General features: G+C 34.7%; 1 protein-coding gene across 5 annotated transcripts in view; it reads right to left on the reverse strand.

The window, feature by feature from the left end:
* The window catches only part of tty (tweety), a 423,622-nt gene that overhangs the window by 96,603 nt on the left and 302,358 nt on the right, over window positions 1–24,661 (reverse strand). For all 5 annotated transcript variants that reach the window (XM_090398011.1, XM_090398010.1, XM_090398012.1 and 2 more), the window contains exons 7-9: window positions 16,877–16,949; window positions 16,566–16,635; window positions 2,876–2,931 (exon numbers count right to left, since the gene is read on the reverse strand). In XM_090398011.1, coding sequence (XP_090254137.1) covers window positions 2,876–2,931; window positions 16,566–16,635; window positions 16,877–16,949 — 199 coding nt within the window. The remainder of the gene's footprint in view (window positions 1–2,875; window positions 2,932–16,565; window positions 16,636–16,876; window positions 16,950–24,661) is intronic.

Genomic DNA, 24,661 nt, shown 5'->3' on the forward strand with positions numbered 1-24,661 from the left:
TGGCTCTTTGCTTCATGCAGATCATACTGTTCTCATAAACACATCTAGTCCAAGTATCCAGGATTCTCTAACTAAACTGAATAATAGCTGTAACAAACTTTGCATGAAAATCAGCAATAAAATGACCAGAACTATGAAAACAGGCAAGAATATAAAAAAATTTACCTACGTTCTCAATGGAGAACCTATAAAACAAGCAAAATATTTCAGCCATTTATTATTATTATTAAGAGAGACCTGCAGGGAGTCAGAGGCTAATCAAGGGAGGCCACATACTACATATCCCCTGCTGTCATATTTATTCTTGAATTCATTCACACTGTTTGTACTCACAACATCCGATGGCAATCGATTTCAATCACGTACCACCCTACGAGATAAAAATATAGTCTTCACCCCTTTTAGCGGTCTTCATTCTCAGCTTCCAAGGATGCCCTCTCGTCTTTTCTCCACCTTCCATAAATTGAAAAATTTCATCTATTGAAATCCTGTATGACCCTTTCAGAAGTTAGTAAGTCTCAATAATATCTCCTCTCTTTCTCCATCTGCTGGTGTCTGCAGTCTACAAATTCTCAATCCGTCTTCATACTCAGTATTCTGCAATCCTGATATCATTTTTAACACTCTCCTTTGTACGCTCTCCAATATATCAGAATCACGATGGAAACCAAGAGACCAGACCTGTGCACAATAGTCCAAGTGAGGTCTTATCAAGGCCTTGTAAAGAGGCAAAATAACATCCTTATCTTTACATGTGAGCATTTGTTTCAGCATTACAATTATCCTTTGAGTTGTATTTGCAATCTTTGCTGCATGACCCCTGAACTTCAACTTCCTATCTATTAATACCTCAAGTTCCTTATCCTCATCAGTTTCTTCTAGCCTAATTCCACCAATATAATACAACACTGGATATCTAATCACACTGATGTGAATGATTTTACATTTATTGACATTGAATTGACACCATTTTCCCTTGCACAATTACAGCCTATTCAAATCATTTTGCAAGTACTGCATATCAGCAGCATTCCTGATTACTCTTACCTATCTCTGCATCATCATCATCAGCAAATAGCTGTATGTTGCTTGTCAAATCCTTCCAAATATCATTAAAGTACAGATTGAATAACAGTGGACCAAGCACCGATCCTTGTGATACACTACTAGTTACCTTAAATCTTCAATGCACATTCTACTAGTTAGTAGAATGTGCAAACTCACATTCCCTGTATACCACTTGTTGATATCTGTCAGTCATCCTCTTATCCATACTAATATTCTATAATCTAGACCCATTTCCTCCAATTTATGCAGCAGTCTGCCATGCTGTATTTTGACAAAAACCTTAGCAAAATCCAAAAGTATCATGGTGTATCCATTCCCCTTGTCTAGTTCAATGTTAACATTGTTATACAATGTGAGCAAGTTGCTAAAACATGACCTTTCCTTAGTAAACCCATGTTGTTTATTGCAAAGTAGAGATTCATTGTTAACCCATTTCTGAATGCGAGCCCTAACCAAGTTTTCCAAAATCTTCACCACCACTCCTGAGATGCTAATTGGTCGATAGTTGGATACATCGGTCTTTACACCACTCTTGTGCAATGGAATTACACATAGGTGAGGAAAGGTTAGCAAAACAGATGTTTGATACCAAGATGGCAGGCAAGAGACCTGGAAGAAGATCAAGGTCTAGGTGGATTTATTCAGTCATAAGTGCTTTAGAAGCCTGAAATGTTAGATATGACAATATTGGAGTGATAACTAGTAATAGACTGATTTGGAGACAAAATTTTGAATAGGCGATTAATAAAGGAAACTTAATCATGCAGTGCTGTAATAGTAACCTCAACACCTCTTGAGGCTACATATCAGAAAATTGATGGTGATGATTTTATTTTTGTTTATTGATTGATTTTTATTTTATTCATTTATTTTTTTGTTTGCTTGTTTCTTCAGAAGTCAGGCTAGCACAAACGATTAACAAAGCAATTAGGTTGTGTAGTGTCACGTAGCTCGTGTCTTGTATGTTTTCCTGATGATGACGACCTCGATATAGAGGCTGAAAGGTTGAGTGTTATTTCTTCCATTATACGTAAAGAAATTGCTCTAACATGTGTATTTTTGTCTCCATATATTCTACATAATGAAAAGGTATTTCAGTATTGTTAATTCATTCAGATGAAATTTTTAACTGATTATCTTACACAAAAAATGGTCATCAACTGATATTCATAATATCATGGAGTAACGAATGTAAGAATTTAGAATAATTTTGAAAAACACTGTGGCTAAGGCAACAGATAAAGATAAGCTCAGTACAAAATTTACTCTGCCTTAATCATGAGATTTATTGAGCAGTTATTGTATTTATAAAAATATTTATAAAAATAAATTTTAAATATACTTAAAAATTAATTTTTGTGACCAAAATAAATTATATAGTCCTGGGAATTCCTGGAACTTGGAGGAAAAAAAGTCTTGTTTCCCAGGAACAAAAAAATAGCCAGGACTGAAACCTTAGTAAGGGGGATCAGGACCATATTTTTTGCTTGTAGAATGGTGAATAAGTGGAAGGGGTTGCCAGAATGTGTTGTGAATTATGTTGATAAATGCATTTAAGGGGACAAGCCATGATAGACTATGTGGAAAACTGGGATGAGTTTTTGAACTCATTGAAGGTTTCTATGCAATAATAATAATAATAATAATAAAGTTCTTATATGATTATTTCAAAAAGTTTAAATATATTTTTTGAAGAGCCACATTTAAATCCTTAAATGTAATTTATAATAAATGAAACAGGGGCAGATTTTTAAAAAATTTTTTAATAGACTCATGTTTGATAAGAATGGAAAAAACAGCAACTTACTCCAGAAAATGGATTCATGGATGTATCATCACAGTGCAAGTAATAAGTCAGAACACCTACAACAAGAAATTTACAATAAGCATAAAGCAAGTTACTAGTATAGTATGTTTAGAAATATTTATCAATAATCACTGCTAAAATATAAAAGTCGACAGTATATTTTAATAAAACACACTTGCTCAAATATGTGAATGATAATCATATATATATATATATATATATATATGGTAAATGCTTATTTTGAAAGAAGCTCTAAGCTACATATTGTTAGCATGACAAGTCATTTCAGGCCAATGTCCTATACTATTAAGAAGCTGGAATCAACAAACAAGATTCTACCACAGTCAGAGTCTACCGGAACAGACTACATCACGCATAAATTTTATTCTTGAACTGGAAAACAACAGACTACCATTTCTTGATATACTCCTGGAGGTCTCCAAAGAGAAAAAACCCAGAGAGATGCCTTTGGGAGCAGATGACTTTATAGTGTGCAAGCTATTTAGTATTTATCTGATGTCTCTTTTCTTTTTTGGTTTGGTAAGAGGATTTGCTTTGGTCATCTATGCAGGAGGTGAAGGAAAACAATGATGCCAGGAGGTCAGCTTTATTTTGGGGTAAGTCATGTTTTTCCTTTAACTCCTTCAGTACATCTTCTGTTGAACCAAGACGTAGAAATTTTGGATATAATGGGAAATGAACACCGTCATAGAGGTGATGATAATTATTGCGAAACACTCGAAACAAATGTTTGGATCAGAAGAGCAGAAGCAATAGTCAGACCATCAAAAGGAAGAGTACAAGTTCTAGTGGTATCTTGTAGTGCCAAAGGACATGAGGCTGGGAGTGGTTGAAGAGCATTTATTTTGTGTAAGAGGAAGCTTGCACAGTAGCATGATCTTACCATGAGAGGTGACCTCTATGGTGTGTCTGGAAGAGAACGGATTAAAAAGATCACGGGAAGTGGGAGAGGGGACAGATTATCAGAAAAATAAGATGGTTGCACAGTTGAAATGCATTAACTTTATTTTATTGTAGTTAAATTGTTAATATAAAATGTTAAAATAAACAAAACTGAGAAATTATTAAATATACATGTTTAAGGATATGAACACAATTTTTATACAAAAATTCGGTTCAATTCACACACACACACACACACACACACACACACACACACACACACACACACACACACACACACAAATAAAAACTTCATTAAAGTTTGATTAATGATACTCATTTTCAAGAACCTTTTAAAAATGTAAGCCTTCTATCTCGTTAAAATATACTGATTGCGTGTTCTCAATTTGGTTTTAATTGCTTCATGATTTCATTTGATTTTAGGTACATTAAATACTTTCCTCCTCCTGTACCTCAACATCTAATAATCCTATTTATCAGGGCTTTCTAGACACCTTAATAACACATCCTCAAAATGATAAGCCTACTCACACTTTCCCATCAATCATTCCGGGACATGGTCAACTGGGTGACGGACAATTGGGCGACAAAATAAAAGATGAAATATGCAACTATTCTGTTGATCTATTACCAGGTAAAAATGAGTTAAAAGAACGGTATAAACAAAAAAACTGAAAAATCCTGCTTATAATTAAGTTTATTTTTATTGTGTTGAATTACGAATTGTATTGAAGTTAAATTGAAATTTCCCATAGAATTACGGTATAAACATAAAATTTAAAAAATATTGCTTATAATTAAGTTTATTTTTATTGTCTGAAGAAGTATTTCTGAGCTTCACTGCATAAGGTGTCTTGTTTGGCAATTTATCATTTGGGCGTTTTGTGTGCGGTTATTTAGTTTAATATGCATTCGCAAGATATTTTGACTTCTATTAAACAGCAAGACTAGTTGTTTGTTTATATTGTTTCCGATATTTGTGTCAACATTACAGTTACCACATGCAAAGAACAAGTTATTTGGGTGTTTTGTGTGCAGTTATTTAGTTTAATATGCATTCGCGAGATATTTTGACTTCTATTAAACAGTAAGACTAGTTGTTTGTTTACATTGTTTCCGATATTTGTGTCAACATTACAGTTACCACGTGCAAAGAACAAGTTTCAGTAAATAAAAGGTATGTATTCAAAATTTATAATCTTAATCGTATAGTAAATTGTATACGTGGTATCTAAATGAATTTAAATAAATTTAAAACTCGATTATCTCTTGAATGAAACAAATTGCTAAGTGCAATTATACAGAAGTATAGAAATATTTCACTATTGATATGAATTTTTTCAGTACTATTTTTCAAATAGTACTGAAAAAATTCTTAATTATATCAATAGTGAAAACTTTTTTAATTTTATTTTTATATTTATATTTCTTGTTTCTATTCTTCAGAAATGGATAATTCAAGAATAATTCAAGGTTCAATTCAATTTTGGCGATGTGAAAATAAAAACAAAGGATGCAAAGGTAGAATCTGGACAAGTGTCAGTGATGGATCACTAATTTCTGAAAAACAGGAACACACATGTAGCAGTTCTGGAAATGCAGCCAGAGTAATAATGCAAGAAGTTAGTACAACAGCCAAAAAATTAGTGGATATGACAATGAGCAACCCATCACAAATCAGAACTCAAGTTCTACAAAATGTTTCTTCTGCGGTAAAAGGAATGCTTCCAAATCATAGCAGTCTGTGCAGAAATATTCAAAGAAGATGATTAAAAAATTTAAAAGCCCCAATTAATCCTGATTCTAGGCAAACAATAATTATTCCTGAAGAATACTTAAATTATGAATTCAGTCCATCACAATTTGAACGTTTTTTATTGGCTGATTCTGGATCAGAACAGGTCGACCCCATGAGAATATTAATTTTTGGTCGTGAAAGCCATGCAGTGTGGAGCCAAAGCATGAATGAATTATTTATGAATGGCACATTTTTACTTTCTCCCCCTCTTTTTGCTCAAATTTTTGTTATTTTGGCTATAAAGGATGGAGGTACTGTTTTTCCCTGTTTTATATTGTTTATTACCTAATAAGACTCTTGAAACATACACAAAATTATTTTATGTGATACATGAAATGTAGCCATTACTAGATCCCGAAAATATAAATGTTGATTTTGAAATTGCCATTCATCAAGCATTACATATAGTATTTACACAAGCTAACATAAATGGTTGCTTTTTTCATCTCGTACAAAATCTTCGTAAGCATTTAGCTTCATGCAGTCTTTTAACCAGATATAATTCTGATGCACAATTCGCTTTAAATTCAAAAATGATCACTTCGCTTGCTTTCGTTCCAGAATAAGATATTATTTACGCTATTTCTGAACTTGAGAATCATTTATCCAATGAATTTGAACCAATTTTAGAATGTTTATGAACACATACATAGGTCGTCTAAGGAATAACAGAACCAGGGCTCCATCGATTTTTCTCTCAAACGTTTGGTTACCAAAGAACAATAAATGGAAGCGATAGGACAAATAATTTTGCGGAAGCTTGTCATCAAAAACTGCAACTGAGCTTTGGCAGCAGCGCAAGCCATCCAAATTTATGGATTTTTATAAATGGACTACAAAAAATTAAAAAAAAAACATATGATGTCGATTATGAAAGAGCAGTAGCAGGTTTTCAACATGAGCACAAACGTAAACATTACGATGAAGCTGACCAAAGAATTTTGAAAAAAGTTATTAATTACGATAGGGAAAATATAATAGAATATTTACGTGGTATTGCATATAACTATAATATGAATTAATAAATTCAAAAAAATTGTCTTGAATTTCATATACTTTTTTGTTTTATTGTACATATGTAACATTTGTAAAGAAAGATGTTTGTTAATTACAAAATAATATTAATAAATGAATTAAAACAAAACTATATTTTTTATTTATTTTAATACTGTGCAATTATACCTTTTCATTTTTAAATAATTTTTGGAACACTCTTTTTAACCATCTCTTTCTTAAACGATCCTACAAATTTTGATATATGATATAAACTAAAATATATAATATTAATATTTATTAACTAGCTGACTCATTTTTTTTTTGTATGGGAAATTTCAATATAATTTCTATACAATTCGTAATTCTACACAATAAAAATAAACTTAATTATAAGTGAGATTTTTCAAATTTTATGTTTATACCGTTCTTTTAACTCATTTCTCAAAAAAATATTATTTAAATTTACCTGGTATTAGATCAACAGAATAGAATTGCATATTTGATCTTTTATTCTGTCGCCCAGTCGCCGTGTACATATCATTCCCCCCCCCAGCTGTATCATATTATTAAAGCTAACTAAGAGTATAAGAGTAGTGTTGCCAAATTAAAATTACTAAAAAAAGCTAAATCTTAAAAAAAAAGCTAAAAAGAGCTAAAAAAGGAGTTAAAAATAAAAATTTGAAGCTAAAATTTTAAAAGTAGTAACTAATACTTTTAAGTTACTTATTTTATCAAGTTGAAGTGATACTTGCATATAAGTGGCTAAATACATCTTCCATGTGGTCTTCTGCGCTTAATTCACCCACATTTTCACTTAGATTTTCAGCTTTATTACATGTGGCCATCATTTACTCAGTGTAGAGGCTGGTAAATGATAGTCTGTACAGCATTTGTTATTATGCCTGAGACCATACTTGAATGATAAAATAACTGTCAGCATTGGTAATTCCATCTTGTTTCTTAATTTAGTGTTAACTACATTCATGAAACTAAAAATTCGTTCAATTTCTGCATTAGAATTTGGCAGTATTAATAAATTTATTACACACTGAGCAATTTCTTTAAATGGATTCATTCCAGATGCATCGTTATATTCTCTTACTTCAGTCCAGAATAGCTCAGTGTTTTCTATATTTGTCCATTTATTTAAGTGGATAGTATTGTATTGGTATTCAGCAGTAGCAACATCTTTTTTGTTTTCAGCATTATTTCTAAGATGGGAGTAACAGGTTCTTTTATATGTTTTAGGGTATTGTCAACAGAAAGAGAGGACATCATTCTTAAAATATTCAAGTTTTCAGGCAACCTTTGCTTAAACTGTTTGAAGAGACCAAGAAGAAACTGTCTAGCTCTACTTCTAAGATTTCACTCATCATTTTGGGTTACTTTCTTTTGTATCATCAACTCTGAACTTTTTCTTTCAAATCTGTAACCAAGATTTGGATTAGGATCCAAATAGTCATCAATCTTTGACTCTAGAGAGTTGATTGTGGATGATGGTAGCACTAACATATTAGCAATGAAGCGAATCAAACGAGAAAGGTCTTCGAATAATCTCATTTTATCCGCACTGTTAGATTCGAAAACAAAATTTTCAAATCTAGAACTAGAACAGGATGCAAAAATAAAAGGTACAACAGATTTCTTTCATCTTTGTACATCTCCCACAAAATTTGAGCTTTCTAGCATTTCTCAGTCACGACTTCGAAGTGAGTTTTTAATTCCATCCACTGGCTGAGAATTCTGTCAACTGCAGGTTCAATGGAGAGCCACCTTGTTGCACAATTGCTTACAATTTTCAGAGGAGCATCATTTTCGTCGATAGTTTGATACAGCTCTTTGTATGCTGCTTGTCTTGAAGAAGAATGGGAAACCGCTTATACGTTTCGGCAACTAAAATTTCTAATTTTCTTGGGAGAGATTCTGCACAAGTGTGAGACATCGCCAGTTGTAATGAATGGCATACACATCTAATTAAAATTAAGGAGGGAATATATGCCTTCAGTTGTTCATAAATGCAATTATTGACACCAACCATAACACTAGCGTTGTCTGTACCAATTGCAATGAGATTTTTCATGTCCAGTTTCTTGGTCAAGAGCTCTTTTTTCAGTGCGACTACAATACCACTAGCATCACAATTTTCTAGAACCACCATGCTCAGAAATGTATGCATAATTTTATTGAATTTGTTGAAAATGGCCATTCCTAAAATCTTATTCACTGATGATGTGGAATAGAATGTGATATCTTTTTTTACTAAATAATTTAAGGAAATTACAATGTAAACTAGGATATACATTAAAATAAATTTTAATATACTTCATCATTCTATTCATCTATTAGCAAGCTGAAATTTTCATCTCCAATGTCTGCAATTAGATTTTCTTCAAAATGCTCACTTAGAATATTCTTTACATTTGCAGAGCACTTCGTTTGGTGCATTTTTACCTTTGGCATAATTTGACTGTCTGGGGTGATATTTTTTTGCAAAGATCTACTAGATGATCGCAACTGTTGAACGATGAGCGACAACAAAGAAATAATGCTAACCTACCTTCAAAGTTCGCAGTCTCATCAGACTTTTTCACAAGCATATTTGTAACAGGAACAGCCTTATATGGAACTGCCGCAAGATGTTTCTTAGTTTTGCTATGCTTTACAAGCTGACAATATTTTGCAGCTATATCACATCTGCAAAACTTACAGTGGCCTTTTGTAGCATTACCAGGAACTTCACACAACCATTTACTAAACATTCCCATTTGCAACCACTCCCTCCTAAATTTTTGCTTGTAATTTTTTGCTTGTAAGCTTTATTTTTCTCTTTGCTAATTTTTGAAGAAGGGTATACAACTCTTTACTGCAATGAATTATGATCAGTCTTTGAAAACTTCCCACTCGCTATCGTAACTACCAACCAGAACACTGTACAAAGACTAACTTGTAGCGGTGCTATCAACTTTAAGGCGACAAAATGGCAGACTGTTGGGCCACGGGACTGATGATGTCCTCATGCGTTTGAAACATGTGCGATGGTCACACCAAATGCACAATACAATTCCTTATCAAATGTGAACATCTAGAAAACTTTTAAAACAATTTCTTTAACAGTAAATTATAAAGAGCTGAAACTAGTTCTGAAGGAGTTAGATTTGGAGCTAGGTGCTAGATTAAATTTTTGGAACTAGGGAAGAAAAAAAAGAGCTAGATCTAGCTCCAAAAGAGCTAAATTGGCAACACTGACTAAGAGCCCATCAATGTTTGTATCATCTTTGTAACATCAATCTTATCAAATGGCTACAACTGCAACAGAATTAGCAAAATACTTAAACCTCTCCACCTGACCCACTCTACATATGGATCATGTGATGCAATCATTATTTCCTATGTTAGGGATACGCTGGAAAAAGTAAAGTAGCTGGAATTTTTAAGAAATACAGCCTCTGAAGCGCCTTCAACTCCCACTGTCAACTTGCTGTCTTTATCCATTCTCCTAAGCACCAACTCCTTTCTTTTGTTAGTTCCTGGTGTATGTGTATATAGGATTCCTTATTCTTACAAAATGCACTATATGAGCAGACTGGAAGATCATCTACTTGGAAGAACAAAAAAAAATACATCTGCAATCACGACTATGGATAGTCAGAGCTTGCAAATTGACAACTCAAGGCACCATGCCTTGCATGCTATCCTAGGAAAAAAATACTATGCTTTACTTTAGCAAGTTCAATCTGAGAAGTTTTTTTTTAGACTCTACAGCTGTCCAAAAAAACCAACCTAATTTAAATAAACACAGTTGTTTAAATTCTCCAAAATATGAGAGATGATAATTAATTCTTCGGTCTGAATCACAACCTAGTGCTCACAGAGGGTGCTCTTTCTAGTTAAGAACCTAGACACTGGTCTATCTACCAAGTTCCTTAATTTGTGTTTCATGTGTGTTCATTTATAATCCATTATTGTATCTCTGAAGATGTTCACAAAAGAGTCTAAACATTAAAAACAATAAAAATTCATTACTCAAAAGTTAAAGGAACATGTGTGCCTGACATGATTATAAATACTTATATGGCTTATGGATGTAGAAAAAATATATAATTTTATTGTATTTTTTGTTTATATGAGGGTGGTCTGAAAGGTTTTCGGCCTCGACCATAGATGGCAACACTATCGGCACGATTTTTTTTTCCAAGTTAGTACATCTGTCATAAGCATCCATGTGAAATTGCAAGTCATTCTATCAAGTAGTTTGTTTTATACAGCTGTCTGAAGCAAAAGTGTTGTCTGTATCTCTTGAAATGGATAAAACTGAGTATCATGCAGTTATAAAATTCTTTGTAAAAGAAGGTTTAATGCCAAAAGAAATGGACTGCTTTAAACATGGCCGTAACAGCCTTGAAGATGATCCACGTGAAGGATGTCCAAAAAGTGTAACAACACCAGAAATCATTGATCAAGTGCACAATATGGTGTTGGATGACCAGCGAGTCAAAGTGCGTGATAATTGCTGGGACTATAGGCATTTCGAAAGAACATATAGGATATATTTCGCATGAAGAATTGCAAATGAAAAAGCTTTGTGCAAGATCGGTGCTGCGCTTGCTCACAGAAGATCAAAAACACACTCACGTGAAAATCTCTGAACAGTGCTTGGAGCATTTTAACAAGAATAAAACTAATTTTATGTCGACACCAGAATCCAAATAGCAGTCAAAATAGTAGACAGAAGCTGGTTGTTCAGCATCAAAGAAGACATCAGCAGATAAGGTCATGGCATCAGTGTTTTGGGATGCTAAACGCATTTTGTTTATGAATTATCTTGAAAAGGGTAAAACAATAAAAGATCGGGGAATATTATTCTGATCTTTTAACCAGACTAGACGAAAAAATTCGCGAGAAAAGACTTGGTTTGCAGAAGAAAAAATCATCTTTCATTAGGACAATGCACGTGCCCACAAAGGTGTTTTGGCAATGGGAAAATTAAGGGAGCTGTACTATGAATTGTTGTAACATCCACCCTATTCCTCAGATTTGGTTCCCTCCGACTTCTCTCTCTTCCCAAAACTAAAACTCTTCCTCGCTGGTCAGCGTTTTTCTTCGAATCAAGGGGTGATTGCAAAATACCCCTCTGTAGAGGGGTATTTTGCAGATCCTACTGTGAACCACTACAGGGACGGGATAATGGCGCTGGAGCATCACTGGAATACATGTAATAGTCTTAAGGGAGATTATGTTGAAAAATAAAAATAATTTTGAAATTATAAATTCGTTTTTTCATTGTTAGGCCAAGAACTTTTCAGACCATCCTTGTACTAACCCAGAAGAAGCCATAATCATCTGTGGCAAAACTAGTAGGTTTTTTTATTTTTTATGACGTTATGACCAAAAATAAACCATTGTATTTCCTTTTTTATAATATTGAATTCTCCAATATATTTCATCTAATACAACAAAAATGGCAGTGTCCATCCAATGGACACTATCATTTTATTTATTTATTTTTTTTTTGTTATTTAATCTGTAGAAACTTTAATCATTATTACTTTGAACTCTAATAGTGTAATGCTGTCAACTCAGCTGCAACTGAGACATGGGCTAGTAAGCACCCGCTACATGACTTGTTCTTATGATTCGTGTTTAAAATGCAGGTAGTAGTCTTTCTCCCTGACAATATTCATGTTATATTAGATGAAATATATCTGAGTTTTTGAATAAAATTCTATATTTTTTTTACATGTGTAAGTGACATAAGTATCTATCTATATTTATATCTACGCAGTTAGCCTAGTGGCTGTGCGCTTTGCAACCATGTGCCTGGGGAAGGAGTGTCCTAGGTTCAATTCCCATTGGTGACATGAGGAGCTGAAGGATCTTCCTCAGCCATAGCCAAGTTAGCCGGTCTTGGGCGTGGACAGTAGGGTTTTTCCCCAGTTTATCCTGGGGGTTTTCATCCTGCAAAGCAGGCAAACTGGCCTTGAGAACTCAACACTACAGGACATAGGATACATCAGGGCACAGGGCTGACCACCTTATCCTGTGAATGGTTTGAGGTCCGATGATTAATAAACTCTCGCCACCGCAAGGTAAAAGAGGATAAAAGGAAGATGAGATGATATATATATATATATATATATATATATATATATATATGTTTAGTAATTTTAATGACTTTAACCACCAAAATAATCAAGAATAAAAGTTTAATATATAGACACAAATAGTTTCGTTGTTAACCCAACTTCTTCAGGTGTCAAAGTATAAAGATATATACACAAAAAAGACCAACAGAAACATTACACATTTATAACAATAGAGCTGTCAAAAAAAAAAACTGCAGTTAAGTTCAAATTGGAGTCTGCACTTCAGTTATATCTACATTTACATGCGTACACGTGATCTCACGAGAACACCAGCATTGAACAGCAGAGCTATGCGAATCTTTCAAATTGTAGCTAAGGTTATTCATGTAATTCATGTGGGTAGAATCGAGGGTGATTTTTTTGACTCCAGAATATGTCTTTCAAGTTCATCATAACATTTGTGAATATTAGAAGTTTGAACCCGGTCTATTTAATGTTGGCGGCCTTCATCAGTGTTTACAGAGAACAAAACATGGCTGGCGAGGGCATTGGCTCGGATTCTGTTATAAGATTTGTCTCTTTTGTGTTCGTCAAGACGGAGAAAGATTCATTTTTCAGTTTGTCCGTAGTAAGGTTTACCAGAGCTACAAATAATTCTGTATACTCCTGGAAACTGAAGATGGTGAGGGTAATTTTTTTTGACTCCAGAATATGTCTTTCAAGTTCATCATAACATTTGTGAATATTAGAAGTTTGAACCCAGTCTATTTAATGTTGGCAGCCTTCATCAGAGTTTACAGTACGCATGTAAATGTTTTTCTTTTGGCTGACTAAGGATAGATTGGAGTTTAGGAAGAGTAGAGAAGCACGTTTTGATGTCGAACTTTTTTAAAATTCTAGCCAGTTTGGGAGAGAGGAATGTAAGGCAAGGAAATGTAAGCTCTGGGGGTAATAGAATCTTCATTAATTTGTTGACGACGATGAAAAATAAGTTTCTCAATACTTTTTGGTGCAAAACCATTATTGGCAAAGGTCTTTTTTGAGGAAATTAAGTTCATTTTGAAACTTTTCGTCGTCTGATAATAAGGATCTGGCCCAGTGTGCAAGAGTGGAAATAATGGCATATTTCTGAGGAGGGAAGTGGCGAGAGGAAGCGTGAAGATATCTATCTATATGTGTTGGTTTTCTGAAGATTGAAATTTTAATATTATCAGTACTCATCATGTTCCTCTATTTTCATTCCATTAAATGTTTAACATGAGTTTTAACCAGCACTTAAGCCTAAAGAGATGAATAGTTTAGGTTAACAACTCTGCCTAGTCAATGCAATATTACAACAGTATTCTATTGAAGCCAGATTTTTGTAATCTTTGGATATGAAGTGATATAATGCTAAAAGGTGTAAGGACCTTACAATAAAACTGGCACAACAAAAGACAATTGTGCACACTATCAGTGTAGACCTAGTGGTCATGATTCCATGCACTACGACTTCTGAACCTGATCCATAACATGAGATGTAATCACACATCATCAGGATAACACACTTGGATAAGAAACATGCTCCACACTGAAAAACGTCATTCAGACTGGAAGAGCACATGCAATATGACTAATTACTCCAAAAATCAATTTCTAATGCACTTTGGGTTGAAAAGGTTGCATATGGTGTATCACATTAATGGTACTGATTTGCAGGATATTGATGAAGCTAGGGACTTGGGGATAATGGTGGACAAAGAGTTAAAGTTCAGAGGGCATATTGCAAGTTGGTAAAATAACAATGAATTACTTGGATGTTGAAAAACACACTAGCAAGTAAAGATAAGGAAGTTATTATCCCCCTTTATAAGGCTATGATTCACCCACATTTTGACTACTGCACAGATTTGGTCACCTGGATTTCTTGGGGGACCAAGAGGTGGTCGAAAAGATTCAGAGACGAGTGACCAAGAAGGTGACAGGTCTGTGTGATACTCCCTACGAGGATAGGTTGAAGGTTTGTGGGTTATTAAGTTTAGTTGATAGGCAGAAAAGAGGGGACATGATAGAAACTTTTAAGATATTAAAGCGGTTTTATAAAATTGATGCAAGTAAAATTTTTCAATATATAACAAATACTCCAAGAACTAGAGACATTTGTGTAAGAGTGTGGTTAGTAGGGGTGTACGGACCAGATTTTTTGTTGAGTGAGGATTGCCAGAATTGGTTGAGAGTTCCCTGATGGTGAATGGATTCAAAGAGAGGTATGATAGGATTTGTGTTTCCCACGATGAATCTCCAGACTCCATGGAGATGGCGTAAATAGTAATAATAGTAATGCTTCATGGTCCAGATTCTTGTCTTATGTCAATCAGTGGTGTATAGGTGTATTTGTTGTTGTTAACAAAAGTTAGTATTTTGAAAAAATTCATGGCATACATTTCTCTACATATTATAACACTCATGGGACTACATATGGCCACTCATATCTCCAAACACAACTGACCTGATAGATTTCATTTCTTCAACACAATGCAACTTAGCTTAGGAATTCTTATTTTTTGTGCAACAGACATACATATATTTTCCCAAAATAACATCTAATTATTATTCCATATTCCTTCTGAATATGGTGATGCTTTCAGTGTAATCAGCATTTGACATGAAATATCAAAATGATTTCATAGCTAATACTAATCTTCTTTGTGGACCACAAAATTTGGATACTGCATACCTATTATAATTATTACACAAGAGACCCACACAATACCCTACTCATAACTCATTCAATGACAGAGCATTGAACTGCTTCTGCAACACATTCCACTCATTTGCTATTCTCCTAGCAAAAAATCAAGTCCTCATATCCTTACTAACTACACTTTCCTAGGAGAGTATAGTTAGTTAGTTAGGGCATGAGGATGGGGAAGTAACTACTCTTTAAGAATCTACTAACATTCTACGACATGGTGACAAATGCAAATCCACAACGAAACAAATATGCACATGAACATAGTGGAAGGATATTTAGTCATCTGTATACTAAATTATACAAATTTGGTTTAAAATAGTTAAACCATCATCAGTATAACAAACAGAACTGGGAAATTTAAACAGCAATAATATACAGGCACATGGAGAATGGTATCTTTTTTTTTTCGTGTGAAGTCATGAGGAAGTAAAGTACAATACTATTAAGATCTGAAATAGATGTCTGGATATGTATAACTATTAAAAAAAAAAGAGATACAACTGATACAATTACTGATAACAGTTCTTGTGGAAAGGCTTATAAGTTGCAGAAGGACCTCAACACTTCTCCACAACTAAGATGTTCAAATTTGCAGGAACAGCTACATAACTCTCAACTTTGATTTCCTATCCACCATCACTTCCACATTCTTGCAATCCAGTACCACTGATATAACATTAGATCGCCGTGTATATTCTATCAAAAGGCATTGTTCTTCCACAGTTGGAAGAACAATGAGACAATGGAAAAGATTCAAGTTTAATCCTCATCATGATGGCAGAAATCTTTATATTGGCTTTCTTTTTCAATTAAAGATGAATTAGCAAGTCATGCAAATAGTAGGGATTTCCCCTACAGAAAACTCAGGTTTTTCATCCTCATACTAAAAAAATATCCAGAAAACACATGCAATTAACAGAAAAACAACAACTACTGCTGGGCAATATATGGCATATTATAAAGATGGAGAATAAAGTAGTGCAGACAGTGAATTGTGCAGTATAGTGTTCTCCAGCAATGAGTCATGGAGATGTCACTTAATAACATAATGAATATAAATAAATAAATGAATATGAATATATATATATATATATATATATATAAATTGAATGAAATGCATAAGAAAACTATTCAACAGGCATAAATATCACTCACCACTGTAAACTGTTCCACTGACTTGCTTGTACAAAACTGGTTCTGGATCCAAACAAAAATCTGAAGCGACCTTTAAAACATTACATAACAGTTTTTATTCTGTATACAAAAGACAGCTATATACATCTGAAATTTATCAGGTAACAGACAAAGATTCAGAATATTAAATCAAGAAAAATTTTTCATAATTTGCTTGTACGCAGAAATTATAATTTCTTTTTTACATTGCTTTCCTATAATTTTAAAGTAAATCGGAAGTAATACATGAGAGAAGAGTTATAATTCACATTTTCATTTATAATCAAACATACCACACAGAGACCAAGGTAAAGGGAAACTGATATCCAGCATATCACTACTGATAAGAGACCAAGCACAGAAAACCTAGGGGAAGAAAAAATAAAATAAAACTATTATGATTTTAAGCTTAGCAACTGCATAAAAATGAGAATATCATTTTTTTTTAACTATAAAAACATTCAAGTTTTTATTCAAGAATTTTATTCACTAAGCTATAGTTATCAGTGCTTATGCCCAACTTCTGAATACTGATGACTTGCAAATAAAGATTTTTATGCCAAATCTGATACCATCTTCTGTGATATCCAAAAACGAGACAACATGATTCTTCTTGACAACTTCAATGCCACAGCTAAGTGTGACCTTACACTGATCACCAGTCCCTTGATAGACTACAGTGCTGTCTTCTTGTGAACCTAATGATGTCTTTCTCACAAGAGTCATAACTAGTAATAACAACTGTCAGACTGACTGACTGTCATCTTTTCTGCTGTACTAAATCAGTACTGCAAATAAAAGCGGTTTGAGATTCAAATCCTGCACAGAGAACTCAATGTTAATGCTCTAAATCATAGGTTCCCAAACTTTTTCAAGCCACCACCCACTTTGCAAGACATAAATTTTGTAACGCCCCCTATTATACAGACATATATACATGCTCTATTTTCTCATTGACATAGAAAATTGACATCTATTTCTATCTGACATGGTAAATTTTCAAATGATTAAATAATTGAAATAGAAAATTGATAAAAAAACTGATCGTGTAAGATGGGCATAAGATGAATTAAAATGCAATATTTAAATTTTAAATGATTATCTAATTGCAAAATCACGAAAATAATTAATTTTTAAATATATATTATTAATTTCTTCTATAAAGAGCCACCGACCCCCCAGACCGCCTGAGCGCCCCCAAATGCTTCTGATCCCACTATATCCCCCTAGAAGGCTTCAGCACCCACCGGGGGGGAGTACCGCCCACTTTGGGAACCTATGCTCTAAATGATCACATAAAGGGCAACTAATATCTCAAACAAATTTCTCTGAGCTTCCTGAATGTCGCATTGGCTTACAATCTACCAAGCTTATTCCCTGAAATGAAATGATTGCTTACCAGTTTAAGAAATGTCAATACTGATTTCATGAAAATGACAAGGAAATTCTGCTTATGAATGATAAAAAAACAGAAGGATTTCTAGACCTGGAAGAATGACACTGACCATTCATAAAAGAATAATAGCACATAAAGAAATGCATACAGAAGTTTAAAGAAAGAAGCAATTTCTTAAAAATCAGTGGTAATTGGCAAAATCCTGTAATGCCTTGCTGATGCTTGTTATTCCCATGACTTCTTTAGTGCTATTAAAGTGTGCCGTGGCCTCCTGTTCATGGCTTGAATCCATCTAAACAAAGTATGGATCATTCCTGTTCAAGGACAATAATTAATGTCCCATAGAGAGAATCATCATAATCAGAAAACAATTTGCACATGAATTTCACAACAACAATCTCCAAAACCATGTATTCCATGTATATGTCTTGCAGAATTAAAAACATAACCACTTCCATTTGAGACCAGTTAACTCACTCTCCATTGAACCTTCATAAAGTTTTTATAAAGATTCTTCATGTCCTAGATATGATCAGGAATACAGGTCTTCCTAACCAAAGGGCAGTGTTGTTACTGACTGAGATATAGACCATTTTCTCTCTCTCTCTCCAAATATATAATATATATTATTATTAGCAGTAGTAGTAGTATTATCTGAGACCTCCAGGGAGTAAAGGACTCATCAAAGGAGACTATACAACCAAATCAGCTGTCATACCTTCTCTTAAATTCATTCACACTAGATGCACTCACTACCTCCTAAAGGCAAACTATTCCACTCACTCACTGCTCTCTGGGAGAAAAAACCTAGCTTTTATCCCTTTCTTGACTTCAAACAAACTTAACTTTCATGGATGCCTCTGTGTTCTCTCCCCACCTTCTATATAATGAAAAATTTCATCAGTAAAATTTCATCACAATAATCCAGGTGAGATCTTATCGAGGTGAAAAGACTTCCTTATCCTTACATGGCAAGGTTCGCTTCAACATCGCAATTATCCTCTGAGTTGTATTTGCAACTTTTGCTATGTGACCTTTGAACTTCAAATTCCCATCCACCACCATGCCAAGTTCGCTAGCCTCACTAGTTTTTTGCAGCATAACCCCCGCTGGAAATCTTATCATATCGAAGTGAATAACTTTAAATTTACTAACATCACACTGATAGCTATTTTCATTTGCCCAAATTTCCAGCCTATTTAAATCATTTTGTAAATGCTGGATATCAGTAGCATCCCCAATTGCCTTACATATATTTGCATCATCGCAAATAGAATAGAAATAGGTCAAACAGAAGTTGTGCAAACAATTGCACATCTTCTGTTTGACCCTTTCTAATGTCATTAATGCATAGATTGAACAACAATGGTCCAAGAACTGAATCCTGAAGTACACCACTGGTCATCTTAAATCTGGCAGTTTCACACCTACTGTATACTACTTTTTGATATGTCTGTCAACCATCCACTGATCAAAGTCAAGAGTTTATATTCCAATCCCAGATTTTTCAGTTTATGCAACAGCCTTTCATGTAGTATCCTATCATATGCCTTAGCAAAATCCAATATTACCATAGCATATCCATTCCCTTTATCCAACTCGGCCATAACATTGTTAGAAAACATGAGCAAATTGCTAAAACATGACCTTCCTTTAGTAAACCATTGCTGATCCTTGCAGAGTATAGCATGCTTGTCTACCTATTTCTGTATGCAAGTTCTTACTTACTTCTCTAAAATCTTCCCTACCACACCAGGGATACCGACTGGTCAGTGGTTAGATGCATCAGTCTTTGCGCACACCCTTGAACAATGGGACTATCATACATTCCTTCCATTCCTATGGTATCACTCCTGAGTGAGATTCAAGTTACAGTATACAGATATGTGAAAGGTCGAGACAATTCAGTTGAACATTCCTTTAGCAAACATGCTGAGACCAGGAAATGTAGATGGTAGTGACTATGAAATCTATAATCAAATTAGCCAAGCAAATAAGAAAAGGGTGATCATTATGGGCGATTTTAATTATGGCAATATAGACTAGTATGATGAGATAGCAACTGGAAGTAAAGAAAATGAGTTTATTGAGTTTTTGAGGGATAACTACCTCAGACAGTATGTAACAGAGGGCACACAAGGATTGACAGTCTTGGATTTGGTCATCTTATCAGAAGATGTAATTATAAATGAAGTGTCAAATCACCCACCAATTGGTGAGCGTGACGATGAGGTGATTACTTGGGTGGCTGCCAGCAGTGTGTGAACCTCTGTAAGAAAAGGGTATATGTGGAACTACAAGGGGGTGATTATGAAGAGCTCAGGATACAGCTTGCAGGTGTAGCATCGAATGAGTTTGAACCTCTGTAAGAAAAGGGTATATGTGGAACTACAAGTGGGTGATTATGAAGAGCTCAGGAGACAGCTTGCAGGTGTAGCATGGAATGAGGAGTTACCTGGAAATGAGTTCAATGCAGCTTGGGGGATTTTCAAAAACTATCTAGTAGATGCAATGTCTAAATGTATTCCAAGGGTGAGAAGGTTAAATAAGGTAGGTGTGAAATGGATGAATAAACAGATTAAGCTACGACAGAGAAAAAGGTGTGGTGGAGATACTTAATGAGCAGTTCATAAAGGTCTTTCAATCTTGTGAATGTGACTTCATGGAGAGATTGAGAGCAGTTGATGATGGGGAAGAGAGACTGACTGTCGGACTTGATAATATATCACCACAAATTCTGAAGGAATGTGCCAGGAAGTTAATGCCTGCCTTGACATATTTTTTTAATACGAGTCTTGCACTGAGTCAAGTTCCTAGGGAGTGGAAGGTGGGCAAGATTGTGCCACTTCATAAAGGAGGTGATCGAACTCAAGCATCAAACTATATGCCTATCTGTGTGCCAGGTGTCGTAGTTAAGTTTTTGGAGAAGCTTGTGAGAACTAGGATCCAGAATTGGGTTGACAACAATGGTATTATCTTTCATGCACAGCATGGATTCACTAAAGGGAGGTCATGTCATGTTTTAGTAATCTACTTACTTATTACAACAAGGTGACTGCTTCCATGGACAGAGGAGAAGGATACACAGTAATATACTTAGATTTTGCAAAGGCTTTTGATAGATTACCACATGATAAGTTGATAGTCAAACTACAGTGGATGGGGTTGGATTAGAGACTGGCTATCTGATAGGTATCAACAAGTTGTGTATGGGGAGTGATATCTAGGAAAAGGAAAATTACTAGTGGCGTTCCTCAGGGGGGGGGGCGTTTTAGGGCCATTGCTGTTTAACTTGTATATTAATGATATTGGTGAAGATTTGGATGGAGATATTCAGTTGTTTGCAGATGATGAAAAGTTGGGACGAACCATGAAGAGTAGAAAAGATGTTGTGGCCTTACAAGAAGACTTGAATAAATTGAGTGATTGGGCACAGGAATGGGAGTTCAATGTTGCAAAATGTAAGGTTTTAAAATTTAGAAAACAAAAATAGGATGCAGAATTTATGCTTGGTGAGGATATATTGTTGAAGGTGAAGGAAATAAGAGATCTGTGGGTGATAGCGGATGAGAATCTGAAATTTAGGGGACACATAGCCAAAATTGTGAAGAAAACACAAAGGCTTCTGGGAATGATGCAGAGGACACTGACTTGTAGAAGTAGGGAGATTCTTGTTCCATTGTATAAGGCTTTGATTAGGCCGCACATGGACTATTGTGCCCAGATTTGGTCACCTGGTTTTCAGAAGGATGAAGAGATGTTGGAAAGGGTCCAAAGGCGACTACTGACTAAGGTAGTTTCTAACTTCTGGAATGTCAAATATGAGGAAAGATTGAGAAGATGCAACTTGCAGAGTCTGGTGGACAGGAAGAAGAGGGGAGATATGATAGAGACCTACAAGTTATTAAGAGGTTGTTATATGATCAATGCTGAAGAGATTCTACAGAAAATAGTGGGAGATCAGGGGAGAACCAGAGGTCATCCCTGGAAACTGTATAAAGAGGGTGTGAGTATAGGAGTGAGAAGCAGGGTTTTTTTTCATGCAGAGTTGTGAATGATTGGAATGCCTTGCCTGAGAGAGTGGTGTCTGCAGAGAATTTGAGTGTGTTTAAAACACGGTATGATGAGCTATGTGTATGAATAAAAGAATCTCCTAGATGAGTCTCTGACTCCATGGGGGTCTTGGGTAATAATAATATTCCATCTGTTCCTACTGACAAATTCTTATCCGGTTATGCCTCATTTTCATGTACCTCTAACTCTTCGTCCAATGTAGCAGTAGCACTATGTTACATATATATGGGTCTTAGCAAAGTGAGCACTCACTAATTGAGCAATCTCCTTAGCTTCTGATACTAGAGTATCATCTGCATTCATACAATTATTCTTCCATATTCATTCTTTCTTTTGCTTGTGGTATAATGATAAAATTCTTTTGGACTGCCTTTAGCCTGAATAGCCAATTTCTTTTCATACTCCAATTTAGCTTTCACACAATACTCATTAACTATATGGGCCTGCTTTATATATTTCATAACTCCTTTCACTCTTATTTTATGATATTCTTTCCACATCATCATCATCTTCTTGTAGAGATCTCTTGCTTAATAAGTTTGCACATTCATTTCACTCCCAACCTATTTATTCTTTGAACACTAGAGATATATTCAGATACCACTTCATTTAAGCAGTTTTTCAAAGAGTCCCATGCATTGCTGACATTTTTCCCCATTCAGTAACTGATATCATGAGACCAAAAATAGTATTCTCCTAAGTTGATCATAATTTCTATCTTTGTAGTTCAGTATGTAACCTGTTCTAATTGGATCACTATAATTAGATACTGCCCAAGAAAGCATGGCAAGATCACTGTCACCAGCTGGTGGTAAAATAGTCATATTCTTAACAGAGACCCCTTCTGATGCTATGAAAAAATCTAACGCTCGTTGACCTTAAGTTCCTTCTTTTACATGCTGCTTGGGGCTGAAATGATCTCAACCTATTCTCAAACTTTAAATGGGCAAGAAGTCCGGCTTGCTTGACTCGAAGCCAGGACGAAAGGATGTGAGTGCCCAGTGGGCCACTTTTGGTAAGCAGAACTGGCACTGTGGGATGAACCACATTTGAATTGTGTCAATTCAGACAATTGCTCTTCATTCTTATCACAAGATTTCTCTTCTACCGAATCAATGTTTGGATAATTAAAGTTACCCATAATGATCATTCGTTTAGTACCCATAAGGCTAAATTAGAGATACATTTCTTCTTCCCCTGCAACTGGGCTGCCAGGTCTGTAGCAACATCCCACCATATATTTCATTCCTGCATGCCTCCACTTTACACCAAATAGCCTCAAACTCACTGCTACAAGGTTTTGTTACCTTATACATTGTTACCTTACCATCATTGTTTTCTTCAGAAATTATATATATATATATAGATAGATTTCACCAATCACGCTCACAACTACACAAAACAATAAACACGGACATCTGGATATTCTATTTAACATGGATGACCACAGAGATTGCTTGATTACAAACTTTACATTCTTATTTATAAAAACAACAGAAACCAAGTTTAATCCTGGCATGGGATTGAATAGATTGTGAAATTTTGATTTTTTTTAAATTTTTTATCAAATTTATATTTTTTTGTAAGAAACTTAAATTAATTTTTTTTTACATGGTCCAAAACCCCTGCTCCATAGATCAAATATGAAACTTTTTCAAGTTACTTCAGGCCTCCAATAAGCAGGACAATGATCCCACACCAGGCAATGAAATTCATCTCCCACCCTGAAGACAATCACAAATATCCATGCCCGTGGTGGGATTTGAATCGTCAACTTGTTGGTTGGAAAGTGGATAGCATGCCCACAGATATGAGACCCTTCGACACTTCTGTGCATGTCAAAAGAAGGAGAATCCATTCCGATAATAGGGTAATCAATCCGTATTGTGGGATGAGTTGTTTATTATTACACATCGGAAAATTAAGTTCTCTTTTATGATCATTGTAGTTTTTAAAGTGGTAACTATTTTGCTTGTATAACAGATGGAAAATTTTACGTATATAAAGCACATGATTTCACATGCTGGTGACCAATTCGTATATCGCCTTATTTCTTTCTCCCCCTTCAACATGAATTGACTCCTCTTGGCAGTCTGCCAATGACAGCTGTCGCTTATGTGGTCAGACTATAAGCACTTTGCCACTCAGATTATGTAAACAGATTATGTGTATAATGGAACCGAGTTCAATTTCAAACTGCATATCTTCACAGTATCAAACTATTATTGTATGGAACAGTCAACCAAACTAAGGCTATGAAGAATATATTATATCTGTGTTTTTTTGCATGTGTTCTGTCCTGTCTGCCTATTTTGCAAGATGAAAAACAAGAGGAAACTAGTTACTTCCATATGAGACTAATTCACAAAATCAGTCAAGGAAAATCCAAAAAAAAAAAATAATAATAATAATATATATATATATATATATGTATATATACATATATACACACAGTAATACCCCGACTTACGTGAATCTGGAATTACGCGGTTTCTTATATGTACATATTCCAATCCCACGTCATGCCTCACCACCAGTCGTATCTTTCCGGTGCCGGCCACATTCACCAGTGTCGCACATGCTGTGAACAAGCACTGACATGTTTTGC

Source organism: Typopeltis vanoorti, chromosome 9 (assembly GCF_054136105.1).
Source record: "Typopeltis vanoorti isolate ZY-2024b chromosome 9, IOZ_Tvanoo_1.0, whole genome shotgun sequence".
NCBI classification, from domain to species: domain Eukaryota; kingdom Metazoa; phylum Arthropoda; class Arachnida; order Uropygi; family Thelyphonidae; genus Typopeltis; species Typopeltis vanoorti.